Source organism: Procambarus clarkii, chromosome 6, assembly GCF_040958095.1.
Source record: "Procambarus clarkii isolate CNS0578487 chromosome 6, FALCON_Pclarkii_2.0, whole genome shotgun sequence".
In the NCBI taxonomy this organism is placed as follows: domain Eukaryota; kingdom Metazoa; phylum Arthropoda; class Malacostraca; order Decapoda; family Cambaridae; genus Procambarus; species Procambarus clarkii.
The window spans coordinates 35,587,678-35,612,315 of record NC_091155.1 but is presented as its reverse complement, the minus strand read 5'-3'; the positions used below and the strand labels follow the sequence as shown (position 1 = coordinate 35,612,315).

Genomic DNA, 24,638 nt, shown 5'->3' with positions numbered 1-24,638 from the left:
GCTCTCTCTCTCTCTCTGGCTCTCTCTCTCTCTCTGGCTCTCTCTCTCTCTGGCTCTCTCTCTCTGGCTCTCTCTCTGGCTCTGGCTCTCTCTCTCTGGCTCTCTCTCTCTCTCTGGCTCTGGCTCTCTCTCTCTGGCTCTGGCTCTCTCTCTGGCTCTGGCTCTCTCTCTCTCTCTGGCTCTCTCTCTCTCTGGCTCTCTCTCTCTCTCTGGCTCTCTCTCTCTGGCTCTCTCTTTCTCTCTGGCTCTCTCTTTCTCTCTGGCTCTCTCTCTCTCTCTCTGGCTCTGGCCCTCTCTCTCCCCCTCTCTTTCTCTCTTTCTCTGGCTCTCTCGCTCTCTCTGGCTCTCGCTCTCTCTGGCTCTCGCTCTCTGGCTCTCTCTCTCTCTGGCTCTCTCTCTCTCTGGCTCTCTCTCTGGCTCTCTCTCTCTCTGGCTCTCTCTGGCTCTCGCTCTCTCTCTCTGGCTCTGGCTCTCTCTCTCTGGCTCTGACTCTCTCTCTAGCTCTGACTCACTCTCTCTCTGGCTCTGGCTCACGCTCTCTCTCTCTGGCTCTCTCTCTCTCTGGCTCTGGCTCTCTCTCTCTCTCTCTCTCTGGCTCTCTCTTTCTCTCTGGCTCTCTCTTTCTCTCTGGCTCTCTCTCTCTCTGGCTCTGGCTCTCTCTCTGGCTCTGGCTCACGCTCTCTCTCTGGCTCTCGCTCTCTCTCTCTGGCTCTCATATTTCATTTGATTTAAAAATGTCTGAGATTTTTACTTAATCTAAGTTATATTGCATGGTGCTAATATGAATATTATACATGACTTTTTTCTTTTCTTTCTCTCTCTCTTTCTCCCTTTCTTTCTTTCTCTTTATTTCCTTCTCTCTCTTTTTCTTTCTCTTTCTACATGAATATTATACTTGACTGTTTACATTCACTTGTAGATTTTTATTTTTAGTTAATTAGTCCTAAACTTTTGATTAATAGATTTTTATTATTAGTCATAGAAAAACTATAGTGTTATATGTATACTCGGAAAATTTTACTTGTTTTAGTTTTAAGTAACAATAACTGCTTGTAACGTCAGACTGATCTCAGCATGACATGAATCACAGGCTGCTTGATCACAAAATCTATTGTGTTCACATATTGCATATATAGATTTTTATAGATTTTTAAATTTTTACTTTTATATTCTGTTATAGATATAGTCTATATATTTCGAGCTATTACATATATTTTGTTGTATTACTCATTCTTAATTAAATAAATATAATATTTTAATTCTCTTTTTGTACCCTATTTATTTGTAATTTACACATACATATATAGGATGTCCATTTCTTTCTCAGATATGTCTTCTTTCTTTCTCTCCCTTTCTATTTCAGATATGAATTAAAAAATTATTATACCCTAATTTACCCTAAACGTTTTAATGTAGGTAATTAAAAGATTATAAAAAAGTTTTTAGAAATGTTAATTATTTACGTTCTAAGGTTGTATATAAAAGTTCTCAAAAAACCTTTTCTAAACGTAATTATAAACGTGCTGAAAACAATGAAATGTCGTTTTTAGGATGTTTTAAAAACATGAAAATGTTTGCTGGGTTGGGATTAAAAATAGAGAAAATAAATTTAGTGATTATTCTAATATACAAACCACCAGATGCAACGGCCGAGGAATTCACAGAACAGATAAACAAAATGGAGAACTCGATACCTCATATTATCTTCCTAGGTGACTTCAACTTGCCTAGTCTAAGATGGAGAATAGCAAACAATAATATTATACCAGGAAATTTATCGAGACCTACCCACTCAGCTTCCTGGCAATACGTTAGTAATGAATAAATATGATATATTTACTCATTATAATGTTGGTGCTGAATGTACAACACGAAAAAACATAATTTTAATCTGAAAAAGGATCTTTTTATAAAGAAACTAGACGAAAATAAAGAGCTGGTGACGCCAAATCAAGTCGACGATCCAAGCGTCGGTTAGGTTAAGTTAGGTCAACCTAACCTATTATATTTATTCATTACTAACGTATTGCCAGGAAGCTTTGTGAAGCTTGTGTAGCTTGTGGTAGCTTGTGGTAATTAGACGGACCCTCATTTTAACAGAAACTTGGCTAAGTAAAGACTATACCCAACTCTACAACTTAGCTGGTTATAAAGGCATTCATAATTGCAGGCCTAGTAAAAAAGGAGGTGTTATACCAAAACAGATGCAGAACTAGGAAACAGGATTTCTTCAACAGAAATTTTGAAATTGTTCACAATTTTTGTTACACCAAAGTTGGAGTATGCAGCAGTTGTATGGTGTGCCCATATCTTAGAAAGCATATCAACAAACTGGAAACGGTGCAGAGACATGCCACTAAGTGGCATTAACTAAATGCCATTAAATATGCCAAATATACTACATAAATATACATACTACACATGCACAATAATTGTCCTGGGACCTCTGATATTCATAATATAATATATATATATATATATATATATATATATATATATATATATGTATATATAGGGCCATCAACACACCTCCAGCTAGGGCCACCAACACACCTCCAGGGCCATCAACACGCCTCCAGGGCCATCAACACAACACCACCATCAACACACCTCCAGCCAGGGCCACCAACACACCTCCAGCCAGGGCCATCAACACACCTCCAGCCAGGGCCACCAACACACCTCCAGCCAGGGCCACCAACACACCTCCAGCCAGGGCCACCAACACACCTCCAGCCAGGGCCATCAACACACCTCCAGCCAGGGCCACCAACACACCTCCAGCCAGGGCCACCAACACACCTCCAGCCAGGGCCACCAACACACCTCCAGCCAGGGCCATCAACACGCCTCCAGGGCCATCAACACAACACCACCACCAACACACCTCCAGCCAGGGCCACCAACACACCTCCAGCCAGGGCCACCAACACACCTCCAGCCAGGGCCACCAACACACCTCCAGCCAGGGCCACCAACACACCTCCAGCCAGGGCCACCAACACACCTCCAGCCAGGGCCACCAACACACCTCCAGCCAGGGCCACCAACACACCTCCAGCCAGGGCCACCAACACACCTCCAGCCAGGGCCACCAACACACCTCCAGCCAGGGCCACCAACACACCTCCAGCCAGGGCCACCAACACACCTCCAGCCAGGGCCACCAACACACCTTCAGGGCCATCAACACACCTCCAGCCAGGGCCACCAACACACCTCCAGCCAGGGCCACCAACACACCTTCAGGGCCATCAACACACCTCCAGCCAGGGCCACCAACACACCTTCAGGGCCATCAACACACCATCCAGCCTACCACCACAAGCTTATAAATATACTACACATGTCTAAGAGCAAATAAAAGAAAACAGTTACCTTAACTATTGAAGATGCAGCAGGATTTTGTGGATAAGCCAGCAGCAGTCCCTCTCGACACGGTTTTAAAATGGCGGCGACTACCACAACATGCAACGAGCCTAAAGAATGTCCAGCGCTAGCATTATCTAAACGCTATTATATATTATCAAGCAATACGGAAATCTAAAATAAAAAAAATGATACAAATAATTGTATTAAATATTTATTTGCAATTACAATACCTCGGGAATATATTTTTGCGTTAGCAAAACATATTAAGTTCGTATTTAGTTTAACTCATTTAAATTCTTTACAAATAATAACCTGATTTTACCTGATGGCCATTAACATTAATGTTTTATGTTGATACATTTCATACCCTTATTATTTCAATTTCTTTCTTTATTATGCACCCCATACCCATCCCGTGGGCGGTGGTGTAAAGGATTACAGAGGCACATAATGGGTTCAGGAACTGAACTCTCTAGTTTGTTTAGCTAAGCAAATAACAATTTTTGACGCTAGTTACAAAATTATTAATGTTATATATACATGTACACACTCTCATACATACATGTACATATATATATATACACGTATACATATATACATACACTTGCATATTTATAATCACCCACACAAATACACACATCAATAATCTCTGTCACTTATTTTATACATGTTCTTGTAGAACATTCTATTGCGAACACATTGGGCGCTGCCCAATAAACTCGCCCCTCGGGGCAAAATTATTTTTTTTTTTTAATCTTGGTGGAACATAAAATGGCCGCCTGTGTTTATGCTGTCGTCAGATGGCGCTGTGACGTCACAGATGAGGGAAGCACGTACTGCGCATTAATGCCTCGATCCCTCGTTATTTATTTATTTTATTTATTTATATATATATATATACAAGAACGTACATTGGGGGGTTAAGAGACAACATATAGAGCTTAAGTTAGAATTATAATCTTGTAAAACCACTAGCTTGCATATATAGCGTTTCGGGCAAGTCCTTAAACTAATCTTTGAGCAAATTCTTAAACAGAGTTTTAGAGAAATAATTAAATGTAAAATTGATAAAAAGTGTTTAACAGGTACATTACAGCTTTACTTTACAAGTACAGATGATTTTAAGTAGGATAATTACAGTAAAATTGTCAAAAAATTGTTTACAGGTACGATGCAAGAATTTTCGACACAAAAGCAGATCAGAACAATACACAATAATGAACAAGGAATCCTAAGTACAATTAGGAAAACATCTCAGGGTTATACATTGGATTACTGAAGCACAATATGAGGATCATTACAAATAGTAATGCAGTAGAATATGCACTCATATTCTATTATTAAGTTAATATTAAGTTCCTTCCTCATGTTAAGTATCTTTGTGGTACTAGGGACATCCAAGGATTATCTTCAAGGCTTCGTTCTGCAAGTTTTCAAGCCCTTTAAGCTTTCTTTCAGTCATCAAGGCAAGCAGAGATGCAACATAATCCACTACCTCCTTTATGAACTGGCGTTACTCTTGCGTTTTTAAGGATATCAGGGAAGGTATGACACTCAAGGGATTTGTTGAACAGCAGAGCTATAGGTGGCGCAAGGGCATTGGAGGCGCTCTTGTATACAATGGATGGGATTTCACTGATGTTCCCAGCTTTGGTTTTTAGTGAATGTATGATGGACACAACATCTGACGGGCTGACTGGTGAGAGGAGAAGAGAGTTTGGATAGCTGCCTGAGAGATATGTGTTGATATGTGTCTGACTCTGTGGGATTTTACTTGCAAGGTTAGCACCAATCGATGAAAAGAAGCTATTAAATTCATTCGCCATTTCTAAGTCAGATGACAGTGTAAGGCCATCCTTAGAGAGTGTTATCTGGTTGTGGGAGTGTTGTTTAGTTCCCAGGATGTTAGAGATGGTATTCCATGTGCTTTTCATGTTGCCTTTTGCTTCTTTGAATCTAGTCTCGTAGTATGAAAGTTTTGCTTTTCTTATGATACTGGTAAGCACTGACGAGTACCTTTTAACTACTTCCATTGGAATTAGGCCACTCCTAAATTTCTTTTCGTATTCATGTTTTTTGTTGATTGATTTAATTATGCCACTTGTGAGTCACGGGTTATTTTTTCTTTTATCAGTTACTTGTTTGGTAAGGAGGGGACAGTGAGTGTTGTAGAGGCTTAGAGTTTTGTAGAGAAAGAGGTTAGTTGATGAGTTTATATCCTGTGAATTATTAAATTCAGATTCCCAGTTAATATTGTGAAGTGCATTAGAGAGATTGCCTAAAGCTGATTCACTATGTAGCCTGAATGAAAGTTTTTTGGTTTCTGGTGGTGATGTGTCAATGTTTGCTATGAGGAAAGTAGGATAGTGGTCAGTTGTTCTGTCATAAATTACCCCAGATGTAAGGGGAGCTGTTATATTAGTCCAAAGGTGATCCAGGGTAGTGGCAGATGTTTGAGTGACTCGGGTGGGCTTGGTGATTGTGGGGATTAGCATACAGGAGTGCATGCTGTTACGGAAATAGTCAACTTGAGGGTTGTTTTCAACATTCAATAAAGAAATTCTGGAGGGCTTCTGTGCAAGGGTTAGGATGAGCTAGCCTAAGCATTTTTATACCAATTTGACAGTTATTTTCAGTAACACGATAAACAACGCTCGGAATATTAAGTTCCTTTCTCATATTAAGTATCTTTGTGGTACGAGGGCACCCAAGGATTATCCTCACGGCTTCGTTCTGCAATTTTTCAAGCCCTCCAAGCTTTCTTTCAGGATGCCTTAAAGTCAGTTTAGTTCATTTATTATGCACCCCATACCCATCTTGTGGGCAGTAGTGGAAAGGGTTGCAGAGGCACATAATGGGCTCAGGGACTGAACCCCACAATTCATTTAGCTAAGCAAGTTACAATCTTGATGAGCTAGTTACAAAATTCAGTATAAGTCGTCACATCAACAATGGGTTCGAGATCGATCACAAGTACAGTTTCTAAATTAAGCAACTGACATATGTGGAGAGCTAGTGTCACAATTGATATGTTTGTCCTGCACACCGCCCCTCATCCAGTGGGCAGCGGTGGATAGGTTACAATCACTTTGTTACTACTTACAGTTAGCAAACTGGGGATATTTGGCTAAAATTTCTGGTACCAGATAATTTTGAATGAAATATTGACACATCGTTGGTACATTGGTTATAAAATTGTCTCTGAATTCACTATCACATAGTGACGGAGGGTGTGCGAATAATTTTGTTGACAGTTAACATTTGGTCAGGTCTACATCGGCAGATAATGAGAATTCCCAGAAATACTTGTAACCGAGTCTAAGCCGAGCAGTAGTAACATCTAGAAGTCTGCTGATTTTATTGGATGAACCATAGATGTGTCGCTCCTCTTGCATAATAGTATTGAACGAAAGTTAATCTCCCCAAACAATTTCGCGTTTTGGGCAAGTTACCCCTCCACTCTCTCCATTTTTTTTGGACATTCCCTGGTAGTGCGCGGAAATACTGAAAAGTGTATACTCTTTTCAACTTTTTCACCTTAATTCTCGTCCTATGTCTTTCATTTTGGTATCAATGCGTTCGCAATAGAATTCCCAACAGAACTATGTGAATATAATGTCAAAGACAGCAGCGCGCTCCACCCGCCGACAAGATGAATATAGGCCAAGGGTACCAGAAAAAGAAAGCTGAGCGTGATAATACTGAAAAGTGTATACCCTTTTCAACTTTGTTACCTCAATTCTCATCCTAGGTTTTTCAATTTAGCATCAATGTGTTCGCAATAGAATTCTCTACAGGACTAAAGGCATATAAACTCCAAAAGCCCGGCTTACCATCCGCAACAAACAGAGAAAGCGAGAGCGTGTTACCAGGGAGCGCACAAGAGCGATAAAATGTATACACTCTTTTCATTCTGGTCACCTCAATTGTCATCCTAGGTCTTTCATTTTGGTATCAATGTGTTCGCAATAGAATTTCCAACCGGAATTTATGCATGAAATGTCAAAAACAGCAGCGTGCTCCACCCGCTGACGTGATGAAAGCACGGGGGACCATCCACACAAAACAGAGAAAGTGAGAGAAAGTAACCTGGGAGCACTCTAGTGCAATGTAATGTGAACACACTTTTCACTTTGGTTACCTCAATTCTCGTCATATGTCTTTCATTTTGGTATCAATGTGTTCACAATTGTATCTGCTGGCATTTTACCCTTTGCTTGGATCTGAAGGGTTTTAGGCTCACCACGATGCAATCTGATAGTACCACACGTGTATATACCTATCTTCAAGCAGCAATTCACTCATTCAAACCGACTTATAATAGTTATCCATATATAAATGGTAATCTTTGTTCTACCTGTTAACCTGTCATATGAAGAAAGATTGTCAAAGCTTATATTACATTCTCTAGAAAAGCAAAGAATTAGGAGTGACATATGGTAGAGGTGCACAATGGGATGAATGGACATAACAAAGGGGATATTAATGGGGTATTAAAAGTAGCAACACAAGACAGAACTCGAAACAAAGTGTAAAAATTGGAAAAATTTAGATTTAGGAAAGAACTGCATGAGTAAATACACTGGGTTTGTACCTTAAGGTTCATGTATGCAATATTACAGAGTTCCAGTTAACTCCCATGCATGCAATTAATTTATGTTATGTTTATGTTTTTTATGTTAAAATGTTTTTGTTGATTTGTTTGTATATTTTCATAAGTAAAGCATGCTTACCGTCTTATTCCAAGTTTTATGATAACTTTACAATGTTTAAAACATAAAGTTCAATATATATTCTGGTTTTCATACAGGAATTATACGTTAATATAACATCATAATAACGTAATGATGTCGTGTAAATAACGTTATACTGACGTCATATAAATGTTATATTTATGTTATAAGAACGTAAATTGGATAGCTTTACAGAAAGTAAACAAAAAAAACTAAATGTTGACTGAAAATTATTTATTCTTAAATATAAAGCATGAAAACATTATAATACCATAGCATTTACTATTATTTTTAAATTTTTACATAAATCTTAAAAAACTGTGTCATAAGAATATATGTTTTTAGTTATATCCTTTGGTTTTAAGAATGTCAGATATACGTATTTATGTCAAAAGTTACAGTATTACCTTTGTGGAACCATTTAAAAACGTCCACAAACGTTCTGTGTTTGCTGGGTAAGGACCTGCCCGAAACGCTGCGCGTACTAGTGGCTTTACAAGAATGTAAATTCTGTACTATCCAATGTATTCTCACAAACCTAATGTACCTTCTTGTATATATATAAATAAATAAATAAATAAATAAATAAATAAATAAATAAATAAATAAATAAGAGTGCCGTTCGTAGGCTGAATATTCCCCGCCTCACAGTTCCCGTTCTCGTTGACAGGGCAGGTGCGAGAGACGAAGACGTCCGTCATGACATCCTTCGCCATACCTTCCGCTTCATCCGTCATGTCCGTGGCCTGAAGAGACTGTAAAATTTGTGGCCTGAGGAGATTTTAGGGTCTATGGCCTGAAGAGACTATAGGGACCCCATCCCTCCGCTATTTCCCGGTATCGGGCAGCCGGGGCGCATCCGATCCCACGATCGTCGTCGCCCCTAAATCAACACAACAACAGATATGAGCATAAAACGACCGGCATAAAACCTTCCCACGTACGATCGTCGTCGCCCCTAAATCAACACAACAACCTTCCCACAAACTGCACCTATCATAAAGAAGAAGCCCACCATTGACCTTCAAGTGCTCACATCAAGTCTAACTCTACAACAGCCTAAGAAACAACACTCAAGCCTTGCCTAAGCCTTAACATTGACGCCCCACGTGAGGCGTCACCCAGCATCACCACTCATGCAGTCAAACGAGGAGAAAACCTTCCCACACACTGCACCTATCATAAAGAAGATGAAGACTCACCAGTGTCCAGAGTGTGGGAAGGTATTTACTCGTCTTGGACAAATGAAAACTCACATGTTAGTGCATTCGGGTGAAAAATCTCATAAGTGTCCAGAGTGTGGGAAGGTATTTACTCGTCTTGATCATATGAAGACTCACATGTTAGTGCATTCGGGTGAAAAACCTCATAATTGTCCAGAGTGTGGGAAGAGGTTCAGTCAGCTTGGAAGGATGAAGACTCACATGTTAGTGCATTCGGGTGAAAAACCTCATATGTGTCCAGAGTGTGGGAAGAGGTTTAGTCAGCTTGGAAGTATGAAGACTCACATGTTAGTGCATTCGGGTGAAAAACCTCATAATTGTCCAGAGTGTGGGAAGAGGTTCAGTCAGCTTGGACATATGAAGACTCACATGTTAGTGCATTCGGGTGAAAAACCTCATATGTGCCCAGAGTGTGGGAAGAGGTTCAGTCAGCTTGATAGTATGAAGCGTCACATGTTAGTGCATTCGGGTGAAAAAACTCATAATTGTCCAGAGTGTGGGAAGAGGTTCAGTCAGCTTGGACATATGAAGACTCACATGTTAGTGCATTCAGGTGAAAAACCTCATAAGTGTCCAGAGTGTGGGAACGTATTCACTCATCTTGGAAGTATGAAGCGTCACATGTTAGTGCATTTGGGTGAAAAACCTCATAAGTGTCCAGAGTGTGGGAAGAGGTTCAGACACCTTGGAAGTATGAAGACTCACATGATGATGCACATTGATGCAAGACCTTTTGAGTGTGATGAGTGTGGCAAAAGGTTTAGAGATCGTAGATCAATAATACGTCACATGTTAGTACATACAGAAGAAAGGCCTTTTGAGTGTGATAAATGTGGCAGATTATATAAGTCACGTTACGGTATAAAAGCACACGTGTTAGTGCATTTGAATGATTAACCTTCATGAGTGTCCAGAGTTTTGGAAGAGATTCAGTCATCTTTGTAGTATGAAAACTCACAAGATGGTGCATTTGGGTGATAGGTTAAACATTTTGAGTGTGAGAGATAAATCAGAAAATGTTTTAAGTATATTGTAAAATAAAGCACATATTAGTTCATTAACTTATAATACCATTTTTCCAATTTTAAAATTGTTGGAAATTGTAAACTTTATCAGAAATATCTTGCACTCTCCATAGCTGCAACCAATTATTTCATTATATATTTTTATACTGTTTTAGCTAACCCAATTCCGTATACTGTATTAAAAAACATGGTGTTGTTACTTCACTGTAACTTGTTTCTCACTCTCCAACCCCTGCCCTATTTTCCTTTCTGTTGTCATGATCGTGTATGTACAACTGGTACCAATTGTCTTTTGATATCTGTGCACCTCATAGCTTCCGTTCCACTTTCTTCTCTGCCACAGAAGAAATGTGGCAATATTTCACAGCCACAGTGCTGGCATTGGCAGTGCCATCACTGCCACCACAGTTGAAGGCTTGAAAGCAAGCCAAAAACACTCTAGTTGATTTGTTAACTTTTAACTGTGGTTTTATATATATACTATTGTACTATTTTTATGAAATATTAAAATAATTTTTGTTATTTTGCTTAATGACTGAGATATATAAATCATTAACAAATATATATTAGACAGGAATTTATTTCAGCTAAACCTCTTCATTTATATTTGCATCCGATATTTTTAGTAGTCTGGCCTATCTACAGTAGTTATAGTGATCTAACACCTGTATTATTGTGTGCATTAAGATAGATACTGATAAAAGGCTAACCTTAGTTCAGTAGTCATATTAGCCTGACTGGCATTTATAATTTTCTTAGTTGGAAAAATATATTTTCTCTAGCCCAACGATATATAGTAATATATATTACTCGGCTGTTAAATAATATTTGCCAGACTGAGATATTTATGTTATAGCAGTTATATTATCCTGACTCTGGCAATTATATTATCCTGACTCTGGCAATTATATTATCTTGCCTGGCAATTGTATTAATCAATCAGACTTGCAATTACAGGGTATATTACATGTAACCAGACTGATAATTACATTAACTTGACTATCAATTATACTATCCTGACTGAATTATGTGAGCATGACTCCGGCAATTATATTAGCCTGAATCCGACAATTATAATAGCCTGATTGACAATTATATTAACCTGCAATAATATTATACTGATTTGCAATTATATTACATATATCCTGACTGAGAATTGCATTAGCTTGACTGGCAATTATATTATCCTGACTCAATTAAATAAGTCTGACTGGCAATTATATTACCCCCCTGACTAGCAGTTATATTATCTTAACTAGCAGTAATATTAGCCTGACTGGCAATTATATTAGCCTGACACCAGCAGCTACATTAGCGTGCTGGTAAATGTATTATCCTGACATAATTATATTAGAATACTGGCAATTATATTTTCTGATCTGACAATAATATTAGCCTGACTCTGCCACTTGTATTAACCCATTTTATAAAGTGGCATTTTTCATTTATAGTATATTACCATGACTAGAATTTAATTTTTTTTTGGAGTATTTCATTGAATATAGTTAGCCTAGGCTTAATTACTGCTAGTATTTACATCAGTTGTCTATATTTGCATTATTCTCAATATCTTTGATTAATAAGTATTTCGAACTATAAATTACAGTGTAATGATTGGATTTTGTGTAATCCAATACAGTGTAATACATTGGATTTTTTTCAATGGCAGGGCAGTTAATAAATAGAACACATTAGGTAGTGATGTGGTGGAGGCAGACTCCATACATAGTTTCAAATGTAGATATGATAGACCCCCAATACGCTCATGAACCTGTACACATTGCCGGAGTCATGCTCACATAATTATTTGTAGATATAAGCCTAAATTTAATTATTGCATAATTGGTATGTATGATTATTATAGGCCTGTTTTACCAGGTATAGGAGTAGCCTTTATGGCAGGGGTGGCCAAACTTGCTTACTGTAAGAGCTGCAAATGATAAACCTCAGATGTTTGAGAGCTGCAGGAGAACCATTTGAGAGCCAAAGCTTCCTTACTGAATAATGTCAACAGTGTCTACTGGCTATTTATTGATGATTTTAACTCATTTAACTTATTTTTCCTTAAGTCTGATTTAGGTGGATAATCATACGAAAAGTTTTTGTGATCGGGTTCATACTGGCGTTTCAAGTTCCTGGCTTTGTAATGACTGAATGGCACTTGACAAACAAGACACAAAGGTTTACCTCCTTTAACTGTGAATGCAAACTTTGTTCCACAAGTATCGGAACTTTTTATATAGTCGTGCATTTCTTGCCCTGGATTCGGGTAGAAACTTTTAGAATATTCACATTCTCAAGAATTTTTTACTAGCCACATATTAAAGGTCAAAGAGCTACGGTTTTTGCCGCTCTGTGGCCAAACCACGGCTTGCAATCTGTCATCTAGGCAAACCAAAACAATATAGTTTATTGTTTTGATTGGCAGTTTAGGTTGATGTTGTGTCGATGGATGTGAATGATGTGAAGTTATTATTTGCTTATTTGCAATCATTGGCCCATATTATTTATAGATATAATATGGTGTAATACTTGACTTACCTATTACCTTTTAATTATATTATATAGAACTGGACGATTGTTTCAACATAAAAAGTCGCTGTCCACTCTCAGTAACTAGAAATGTTATAGAACTTACTTGACAATTATCTCAACATACAAAGTAACTGGTCACTCACAGTAACTATATGTTATAGAACTTGCAGGAAACACTGTACATATTAGTGACCTTACAAGAATGTAAAAATGCCAATCTTATGTAATCTTACCAACCATTGTACTTGCTTGTGAATAAATTATTACTGTATTATTATTAATATTATTAATTTACTTGACAATTATCTTATTAACATACAAGGTCACTGTCCACCTACAGTAAAATATGTTATAGAACTTAGCTAACTCCTATTAATAACTTACATTATTGGTAACAATGGGATAATTAAGTTGAGGCACTAATAGGGTCAGTTTGTTAGATCACACAGGGAGAGGAATTTATTGAGGTTATCCTCGTGTGATAATACAGTGTGGCTTCAGGACCAATAAAAGCACCAACAATGCTCTTATAAATATGCTTAAATTATTACATGCAGTACTTAACAAAAATGAGCTCCCCATAGGTTTGTTTGTTGACTTATGCTAGGGTTTTGACACTGTTAACCACAATAACCTTCTGAAACTCCAACACTATGGAGTTAGAGGTCACTCGCTTCAGTACTTGCAATCTTATCTCTGTCAGCAGTATATTTCAGTGAATGCTGCTACTTCTCCCACTTTGTCAATTAACGTTGGCATTCTGCAGGGGTAGCATACTTGGTCCACTCATTTTTCTCATATATATCTTCCAAATACCTTGATATTTTCTCTTCAGCACATGAAGAAGAAACAATCTTCATATTTTCTCACACGCTAACCCACTTATTCTAAATGACTCGGTGCACACTGAACTAAATGAAGTCCATTAAATTGACTGTTAACAAACTTATCCTTAACATCGACAAGGCGTTTTACATTTTTGTTTGGTAAGAAGTTCAACAATCAGATTAATCTTAAGACTATGATGACCAAACCACACACCCGAAGATGAGACGACAACGTCTCGGTTCGTCCTGGACCATTATCATAATCGATTTGATAATGGTCCAGGACGGACCGAAATGTCATCATCTTCTCATCTTCTGGTGTGTGGTTTGGTCATCTTCCCATCATTTTTATGGGTAATGTTAACATTGTCTATCTGAAGTTGAATCTGATTTGATAATTTACTACCAAATAAACTGTGGAAGGTCTTTTCTATGTTTAGTGTAAGTTTATTGGTTGACATCCATGAGTGGACTTTTTTAATTCACTGTTGACAATATTATTTAGTGTGTGGGGGTAGGGGTGAGAATAGACAATGGTAGTATCGTCTGCAAATAGTATAGGTTTAAGAATGCTAGAAACATTTGGCACATCATTGATGTATATAAGAAATAGGAGAGTTCCCAAGATGCTGCCCTGTGGCACACCTATGTTCAAGTGAGTAAAGTAAGGACGGTTATGCTATTGATGACCACATGTACATGTCTGTCACTGAGATAGGAATATATATAGTCCAGAGCAATATAGTTTACTTCTTAAGAGTTAGAACAGCTTGTTGACAGAGCCCAAGTGCTCTGTCAACAAGAATTAGGACAGCTGCCTGTGAGATTTGTAGTAACATGTGTCTGGGTCTCTGGGATTTTTCTGGCAAGGTTTGTACCAATTGATGAAAAGAAGCTATTGAATTCAGTTGCAATATCTAAGTCTGTTGCAGGTGTGTAACCATCATTGGAGAGTTTTATCTGCTTGTTATGTGATTGTTGTTTAGACTCTAGGATGTTAGAGATGATGTTCCATGTACTTTTCATATTTCACTACACATAGAAATCACAATAGCGTGATGCATCAAATGAACAAATCCACAAGGGCCGTGACGAGGCCCTTGGATCCATGTCGTAGCTCAGTCGATTAAGGCAGTGTCTGGGATGCTCTCAGATGTAGGTTCAATCCACGTCACGGCCCTTGTGGATTTTTTTCATTTTCATATTTCCTTTTGCTTCTTTAAATCTATTCTCATAAAAGGAAGCTTTGGCTCTTCATATTATATTGATAAGCATTGATGAGTATTTCTTAACTTCTTTTGTAATTAGGCCAATTCTATGTTTTGTTTCATATTTGTGTTTCTTGTTAATTGCTTTAAGTATGCCACTTGTGAGCCAAAGGTTTAATCTTTTGGCAGTTTATATCCAATATGAATTTATATCCTGTGTATTGTTGAGTTCAGATTCCCAGTTTATATTGTGATGTGCATTTATGAGATTTCCTATCGCTGGTTTCCTAATTATTGGATTGCTAAATTAATTAAATTACTGTAATTTAATTAAAATTTGTATGCCTCCCAACCAGTTTAAAAGAGAGAGTGTAATAACAAAATTAATTCATAAATAAGTTTTATTTAGGTAAAAGTAATACAAATTTCAGAATTCAAAATCAAATTTTTATTCAGGAAAAGTACATACATAGATGATGAGTTACAAACATAATGTTGGATTTATAGATAGAGCTAGTACATACAGTAACTAAATCCACTAATACACATAGCATTTTGGGCAAACATACAAGGTGAGTTACAAACAGAATGGTGGATTTCTAGTTTATATACAGGTAGTACATACTATGCCTAAAGCCACAAATACGCACAGTGTTTCGGGCAAGATGAAGAAAAAACACTTAGACTAAAACCTTAAAACTAATTGAGATCAAAAGCGTGAATTAAAAAATGAAAATTAAGAATGACAAAAATTATATGATGGAAGGACAGCAGAAATTGAAACAGAACAGCATAAGTAATTTTAACTAAATAAACAGAAGACTACAATTTTCTTCAAGTTTATATATGGCAGATATCAGCAGTTAAACTAGTTGATCATTAATCAATATTGTTAGTAAAAAGCAAAACATAGGTTGACATTTCGGGGGTATGGTAGGTTAAATGGAGTTTATTAGGTAGCACTTGGTTTCTCTCTTAAGCTGATTGAGAGAGGTACAGCCTTTGAAATGACTGGGAAGATCATTCCACATTCTGGATCCCTTTATTTGCAGAGAATTTCAAGTTTGGATAAGTCTCACTCTTGGAATATCAAATAGGTACTTATTCACCTAGTTCTTGTAGAGGTTGAGCTTTGCTCTTTCGGCTTGCCTCTCAATTGTCAATCAACTGTAACTAACTACAAAATAATTTTTTTTCCCCACACATACAAACGCCCCAGGAAGCAACTCTTTAACAGCGTTCTTACTCCAAGGTACCTAATTTACTGCTAGGTAACGGGGGCATCAGGGTGAAAGAAACTTTCCCCATTTGTTTCTGCCTGGTCCGGGAATTGAACCCGGGCCACAGAATTACGAGTCCTTCGCGGTGTCCGTTCGGCTACCAGACCCCCCCCTGGATCTTGAAACCACACAAGAAACAAGATTTGTTTCTGATGTGGTGCCCATGGGTTCTGTTACAACCTTCTGGGAAGTGTTTAAGGTCAGGATTGGCATTACAGTTCAGGGTTTTAAATATATAGAGTATACTTGAGAGGATGTGCAGTGACTTATTATCTTACATATTCAATGATTTAAGTGGGTCGAGTGCAGCCTGGGGGCCAGGGTTTGTTATTATTCCAATAGCAGATTTGTGTTGAGTAATTAGCAGATGTAGATGATTTTGGGTTGTAGAACCCCCAAGCACAGATACCATAATTGAGATAAGGATAGATAAGAGTAATAGAGCATCACCAGGGCAAGGTGAGGTACATAGTATCTGATTTTAGAGAGAATGCCAACTTTTTTAGCTATATTTTGAATGTGTCCCTGAAAATTCAGCTTGTTATCAATGAGAACACCAAGGATCGAATTTAATTACCATCTACTGTGTTACTAATTTTGATATTGTTAATTCTTAGATTAATTTGAAATGAGGATTTATTATCACACAAAATATAGAAAGTTTTGTCAATGTTAAAGATGAGTTTGTTAGCAGTTAGCCAAAGATGAACTTAATTAGTTCAATATTCACTGAATCATTTAAAATAAGAGGGTTAGAACTGGAGAAAATGAAGAGTGTGTCATTAGCAAATAAAACTGCTTTGAGATGTTGAGAGGCATTTGGAACGTCATTAATGTAGATGAGAAGAAATGTGTGAGTATGTACATGAAAGAGAATGTAGACTAAGAAATATTTACTTAATATTATATAATTAATATCATATAATCAATTCCATGTAACTAATTTCACTCACATTTTTCCTAATAATAAGTTTGTTACTCTAATCTTATATTTCTATTTATTACAATTTATGTCCTTTCTTCATTATGTGTCATCTAATTCTTGCATTTCTTTGATAAAGTGTTTATTCATGTCCTTTGTTTATTCTTGTTTCCTTGAATAAAGGAAATCTCCTTTCCTTGTGATCCTTGTTTATTTTTAGTGTTGCCCTCATTAACCATACCTTATACTAGATTACTCTTATGATCTGTTAAGTTCCAAGAAAATGTTAAGAGAAAAAGTCCAGTTTCTTTTCTAAATTACACCTTAGTATTTCCATTGTGTTGGTAATGTTAATAAAGTACTGTACTGTTCCTAGAACTACTGACTCATTAATGTCAGTCTATGCCAGTCATTATTTATCACCTTTTTATTGTATTCATTTGTGTTTTCTTGAAATTATTCATTTTTGTTAGCTTACTTCTCTTTTTAGTATTATGTGTTTACCCCGTCACACCTTTAATAAAATTTTCTTCTAAATTATTGCAAGTTTTGTGGAAAACGCTTTCCGTAATAATGGCTTCATGAGTTTTTGTAACTCCTGTCCCCACAATTGTATATTACTCATATGTTCTTGTACACACATTATTTTGAATACAAATTTAAATATTTAAAATTTTTAATTTAATGATGTCCTGAAAATGATGTTACACCCCCTTCTTCCTACTCACGGCATTCTTGAAAACAAAATTTCCCCGGCTTCTGTTCCTCCTGCTATTTCTACTGCTACTTCTCATGCTGATCCGGCTACTGCTGTTCCTCCTGCTACTTCTTATACTGATCCGGCTACTGCTGTTCCTCCTGCTATTTAAGAACATAAGAACAAAGGTAACCGCAGAAGGCCTATTGGCCCATACGAGGCAGGTCCTATTTATACCCACCCAATCCCACTCATATACATGTCCAACCCATGCTTGAAACAATCGAGGGACCCCACCTCAACTACGTTCGTGGTAATTGGTTCCACAAATCAACAACCCTGTTACCAACTGCTACTTCTCATGCTGATCCAGCTACTGTTGTTTCTACTATTACACCCCTCTGCTGCTGCTTGCAGCACTACGCTGGACCTTAACTCCTCAAAATTACCTTAGCTTGCTGCACTACACAGGACCTCTACTCATTATAATTACCTAAGCTTGCTGCACTACACTGGACCTCAACTTTCATAATTACCTTAGCTTGCTGCATTACACTGGACCTCAACTCCTCATAATTACCTTACCTTGGTACACTACACTGGACCTCAACTCCTCATAATTAAATTAGCTTGCTGCACTACACTGGACCTCAACTCCTCAAAATTACCTTAGCTTGCAGCACTACACTGGACCTCAACTCCTTATAATTACCTTAGCTTGATGCACTACACTGGACCTCAACTCCTTATAATTACCTTTGCTTCCTACACTACACTGGACCTCAACTTCTCATAATTACATTTGCTTTCTACACTACACTGGACCTCAACTTCTCATAATTACCTTAGCTTGCTGCACTACACTGGACCTCAACTCCTCATAATTACCTTAGCTTGCTGCACTACACTGGACCTCAACTTCTCATAATTACCTTAGCTTGCTGCACTACACTGGACCTCAACTCCTCATAATTACCTTTACTTTCTACACTACACTGGACCTCAACTCCTCATAATTACCTTAGCTTGCTGCACCACACTGGACCTCAACTCCTGATAATTACCTTAGCTTGCTGCACTGAACTGGACCTCAACTCATAATTACCTTAGCTTGCTGCACTACACTAGGCCTGAACTCATAATTACCTTAGCTTGCTACACTACACTGGACCTCAACATCTCATAATTACCTTAGCTTGCTACACTACACTGGACCTCAACTTCTCATAATTACCTTAGCTTGCTGCATTACACTGGACTTCAACTTCTCATAATTACCTTAGCTTGGTACACTACACTGGACCTCAACTCCTCATAATTACCTTAGCTTGCTGCACAGCACTGGACCTCAACTCCTCATAATTACCTTAGCTTGCTGCACTACACTGGACCTCAACTAATCATAATTACCTCAGCTTGCTGCACTACACTGGACCTCAACTCCTCATAATTACCTTAGCTTGCTGCACTACACTGGACCTCAAGTCCTCATAATTATCTTAGCTTGCTACATTTCACTGGACATCAACTCCTCATAATTACCTTAGCTTGCTGCACTACACTGGACCTCAACTTCTCATAATTACCTTAGCTTGCTGCATTACACAGGACCTCAACTCCTCATAATTACCTTAGCTTGCTGCACTACACTGGACCTCAACTTTCATTATTACTTAAGCTTGCTGCATTACACTGGACCTCAACTCCTTATAATTACCTTAGCTTGATGCACTACACTGGACCTCAACTCCTCATAATTACTTTAGCTTGCTACACTACACTGGACCTCAACTCCTCATAATTACCTTAGCTTGCTGCACTACACTGGACCTCAACTCCTTATAATTACCTTAGCTTGATGCACTACATTGGACCTCAACTCCTTATAATTACCTTTGCTTCCTACACTACACTGGACCTCAACTCCTCATAATTACCTTTGCTTTCTACACTACACTGGACCTCAACTCCTCATAATTACCTTAGCTTGCTGCACTACACTGGACCTCAACTTTCATAATTACTTAAGCTTGCTGCATTACACTGGACCTCAACTCCTCATAATTACCTTACCTTGGTACACTACACTGGACCTCAACTCCTTATAATTACCTTAGCTTGATGCACTACACTGGACCTCAACTCCTCATTATTACTTTAGCTTGCTACACTACACTGGACCTCAACTCTTCATAATTACCTTAGCTTGCTGCACTACACTGCACCTCAACTCCTTATAATTACCTTAGCTTGATGCACTACACTGGACCTCAACTCCTTATAATTACCATTGCTTCCTACACTACACTGGACCTCAACTTCTCATAATTACATTTGCTTTCTACACTACACTGGACCTCAACTTCTCATAATTACCTTAGCTTGCTGCATTACACTGGACCTCAACTTCTCATAATTACCTTAGCTTGCTGCACTACACTGGACCTCAACTCCTCATAATTACCTTAACGTGCTGCACTACACTGGACCTCAACTCCTCATAATTACCTTAGCTTGCTGCACTACAATGGACCTCAACTCCTCATAATTACCTTAGCGTGCTGCACTGCACTGGACCTCAACTCCTCATAATTACCTTAGCGTGCTGCACTAAACTGGACCTCAACTCCTCATAATTACCTTTGCTTGCTGCACTACACTGGACCTCAACTCTTCATAATTACCTTAGCTTGCTGCACTATACTGGAACTCAACTCATAATTACCTTAGCTTGCTGCACTACACTGGACCTCAACTCCTCATAATTACCTTAGCTTGCTGCACTACACTGGACCTCAACTCCTCATAATTACATTAGCGTGCTGCACTACACTGGACCTCAACTCCTCATAATTACCTTAGCTTGCTGCACTTCACTGGACCTCAACTCCTCATAATTACCTTAGCTTGCTACACTATACTGGACCTCAACTCATAATTACCTTAGCTTGCTGCACTATACTGGACCTCAACTCCTCATAATTACCTTAGCTTGCTGCACTACACTGGACCTCAACTAATCATAATTACCTTAGCTTGCTGCACAACACTGGACCTCAACTCCTCATAATTTCCTCAGCTTGCTGCACTACACTGGACCTCAACTCCTCATAATTACATTAGCTTGCTGCACTACACTGGACCTCAACTCCTCATAATTATCTTAGCTTGCTACATTTCACTGGACATCAACTCCTCATAATTACCTTAGCTTGCTGCACTACACTGGACCTCAACTTCTCATAATTACCTTAGCTTGCTGCACCACACTGGACCTCAACTCCTGATAATTACCTTAGCTTGCTGCACTAAACTGGACCTCAACTCATAATTACCTTAGCTTGCTGCACTACACTAGGCCTGAACTCATAATTACCTTAGCTTGCTACACTACACTGGACCTCAACTCCTCATAATTACCTTAGCTTGCTACACTACACTGGACCTCAACTTCTCATAATTACCTTAGCTTGCTGCATTACACTGGACTTCAACTTCTCATAATTACCTTAGCTTGGTACACTACACTGGACCTCAACTCCTCATAATTTCCTTAGCTTGCTGCACAGCACTGGACCTCAACTCCTCATAATTACCTTAGCTTGCTGCACTACACTGGACCTCAACTAATCATAATTACCTCAGCTTGCTGCACTACACTGGACCTCAACTCCTCATAATTACCTTAGCTTGCTGCACTACACTGGACCTCAAGTCCTCATAATTATCTTAGCTTGCTACATTTCACTGGACATCAACTCCTCATAATTACCTTAGCTTGCTGCACTACACTGGACCTCAACTTCTCATAATTACCTTAACTTGCTGCATTACACTGGACCTCAACTCCTCATAATTACCTTAGCTTGCTGCACTACACTGGACCTCAACTTTCATTATTACTTAAGCTTGCTGCATTACACTGGACCTCAACTCCTTATAATTACCTTAGCTTGATGCACTACACTGGACCTCAACTCCTCATAATTACTTTAGCTTGCTACACTACACTGGACCTCAACTCCTCATAATTACCTTAGCTTGCTGCACTACACTGGACCTCAACTCCTTATAATTACCTTAGCTTGATGCACTACATTGGACCTCAACTCCTTATAATTACCTTTGCTTCCTACACTACACTGGACCTCAACTCCTCATAATTACCTTTGCTTTCTACACTACACTGGACCTCAACTCCTCATAATTACCTTAGCTTGCTGCACTACACTGGACCTCAACTTTCATAATTACTTAAGCTTGCTGCATTACACTGGACCTCAACTCCTCATAATTACCTTACCTTGGTACACTACACTGGACCTCAACTCCTTATAATTACCTTAGCTTGATGCACTACACTGGACCTCAACTCCTCATTATTACTTTAGCTTGCTACACTACACTGGACCTCAACTCTTCATAATTACCTTAGCTTGCTGCACTACACTGGACCTCAACTCCTTATAATTACCTTAGCTTGATGCACTACACTGGACCTCAACTCCTTATAATTACCATTGCTTCCTACACTACACTGGACCTCAACTTCTCATAATTACATTTGCTTTCTACACTACACTGGACCTCAACTTCTCATAATTACCTTAGCTTGCTGCATTACACTGGACCTCAACTTCTCATAATTACCTTAGCTTGCTGCACTACACTGGACCTCAACTCCTCATAATTACCTTAACGTGCTGCACTACACTGGACCTCAACTCCTCATAATTACCTTAGCTTGCTGCACTACAATGGACCTCAACTCCTCATAATTACCTTAGCGTGCTGCACTGCACAGGACCTCAACTCCTCATAATTACCTTAGCGTGCTGCACTAAACTGGACCTCAACTCCTCATAATTACCTTTGCTTGCTGCACTACACTGGACCTCAACTCTTCATAATTACCTTAGCTTGCTGCACTATACTGGAACTCAACTCATAATTACCTTAGCTTGCTGCACTACACTGGACCTCAACTCCTCATAATTACCTTAGCTTGCTGCACTACACTGGACCTCAACTCCTCATAATTACATTAGCGTGCTGCACTACACTGGACCTCAACTCCTCATAATTACCTTAGCTTGCTGCACTACACTGGACCTCAACTCCTCATAATTACCTTAGCTTGCTACACTATACTGGACCTCAACTCCTCATAATTACCTTAGCTTGCTGCACTATACTGGACCTCAACTCCTCATAATTACCTTAGCTTGCAGCACTACACTGGACCTCAACTAATCATAATTACCTTAGCTTGCTGCACAACACTGGACCTCAACTCCTCATAATTTCCTCAGCTTGCTGCACTACACTGGACCTCAACTCCTCATAATTACATTAGCTTGCTGCACTACACTGGACCTCAACTCCTCATAATTATCTTAGCTTGCTACATTTCACTGGACATCAACTCCTCATAATTACCTTAGCTTGCTGTACTACACTGGACCTCAACTTCTCATAATTACCTTAGCTTGCTGCATTACACTGGACCTCAACTCCTCATAATTACCTTAGCTTGCTGCACTACACTGGACCTCAACTTTCATAATTACTTAAGCTTGCTGCATTACACTGGACCTCAACTCCTCATAATTACCTTACCTTGGTACACTACACTGGACCTCAACTCCTTATAATTACCTTAGCTTGATGCACTACACTGGACCTCAACTCCTCATAATTACTTTAGCTTGCTACACTACACTGGACCTCAACTCCTCATAATTCCCTTAGCTTGCTGCACTACACTGGACCTCAACTCCTTATAATTACCTTAGCTTGATGCACTAAACTGGACCTCAACTCCTTATAATTACCTTTGCTTCCTACACTACACTGGACCTCAACTTCTCATAATTACATTTGCTTTCTGCACTACACTGGACCTCAACTTCTCATAATTACCTTAGCTTGCTGCATTACACTGGACCTAAACTTCTCATAATTACCTTAGCTTGCTGCACTACACTGGACCTCAACTCCTCATAATTACCTTTGTTTCTACACTACACTGGACCTCAACTCCTCATAATTACCTTAGCTTGCTGCACTACACTGGACCTCAACTCCTCATAATTAACTTAGCTTGCTGCACTACACTGGACCTCAACTCATAATTACCTTAGCTTGCTGCACTACACTAGGCCTGAACTCATAATTACATTAGCTTGCTACAGTACACTGGATCTCAACTTCTCATAATTACCTTAGCTTGCTGCATTACACTGGACCTCAACTCCCTATAATTACTTTAGCTTGCTACACTACACTGGACCTCAACTTCTCATAATTACCTTAGCTTGGTACACTACACTGGACCTCAACTCCTCATAATTACCTTAGCTTGGTACACTACACTGGACCACAACTCCTCATAATTTCCTTAGCTTGCTGCACTACACTGGACCTCAACTCCTCATAATTACCTTAGCTTGCTGCACTACACTGGACCACAACTCCTCATAATTTCCTTAGCTTGCTGCACTACACTGGACCTCTACTCCTCATAATTACCTTAGCTTGCTGCACAGCACTGGACCTCAACTCCTCATAATTACCTTAGCTTGCTGCACTACACTGGACCTCAACTCCTCATAATTACCTTAGCTTGCTGCACTACACTGGACCTCAACTCCTTATAATTACCTTTGCTTCCTACACTACACTGGACCTCAACTTCTCATAATTACCTTTGCTTTCTACACTACACTGGACGTCAACTTCTCATAATTACCTTTGCTTGCTGCATTACACTGGATCTCAACTTCTCATAATTACCTTAGCTTGCTGCACTACACT

The 24,638-nt window shown here is 38.8% G+C and overlaps 1 protein-coding gene across 1 annotated transcript; it reads left to right on the top strand.

Moving 5' to 3' along the window:
* Positions 1-9,769: 9,769 nt before the first annotated feature.
* On the top strand, positions 9,770-10,773 carry LOC138355985 (gastrula zinc finger protein XlCGF17.1-like). The gene is made up of 2 exons (XM_069311532.1): positions 9,770-10,119; positions 10,668-10,773. Exons 1-2 carry the CDS (start codon positions 9,770-9,772, stop codon positions 10,771-10,773), a joined length of 456 nt encoding a protein of 151 aa, XP_069167633.1.
* The last annotated feature ends 13,865 nt before the right edge of the window (positions 10,774-24,638 follow it).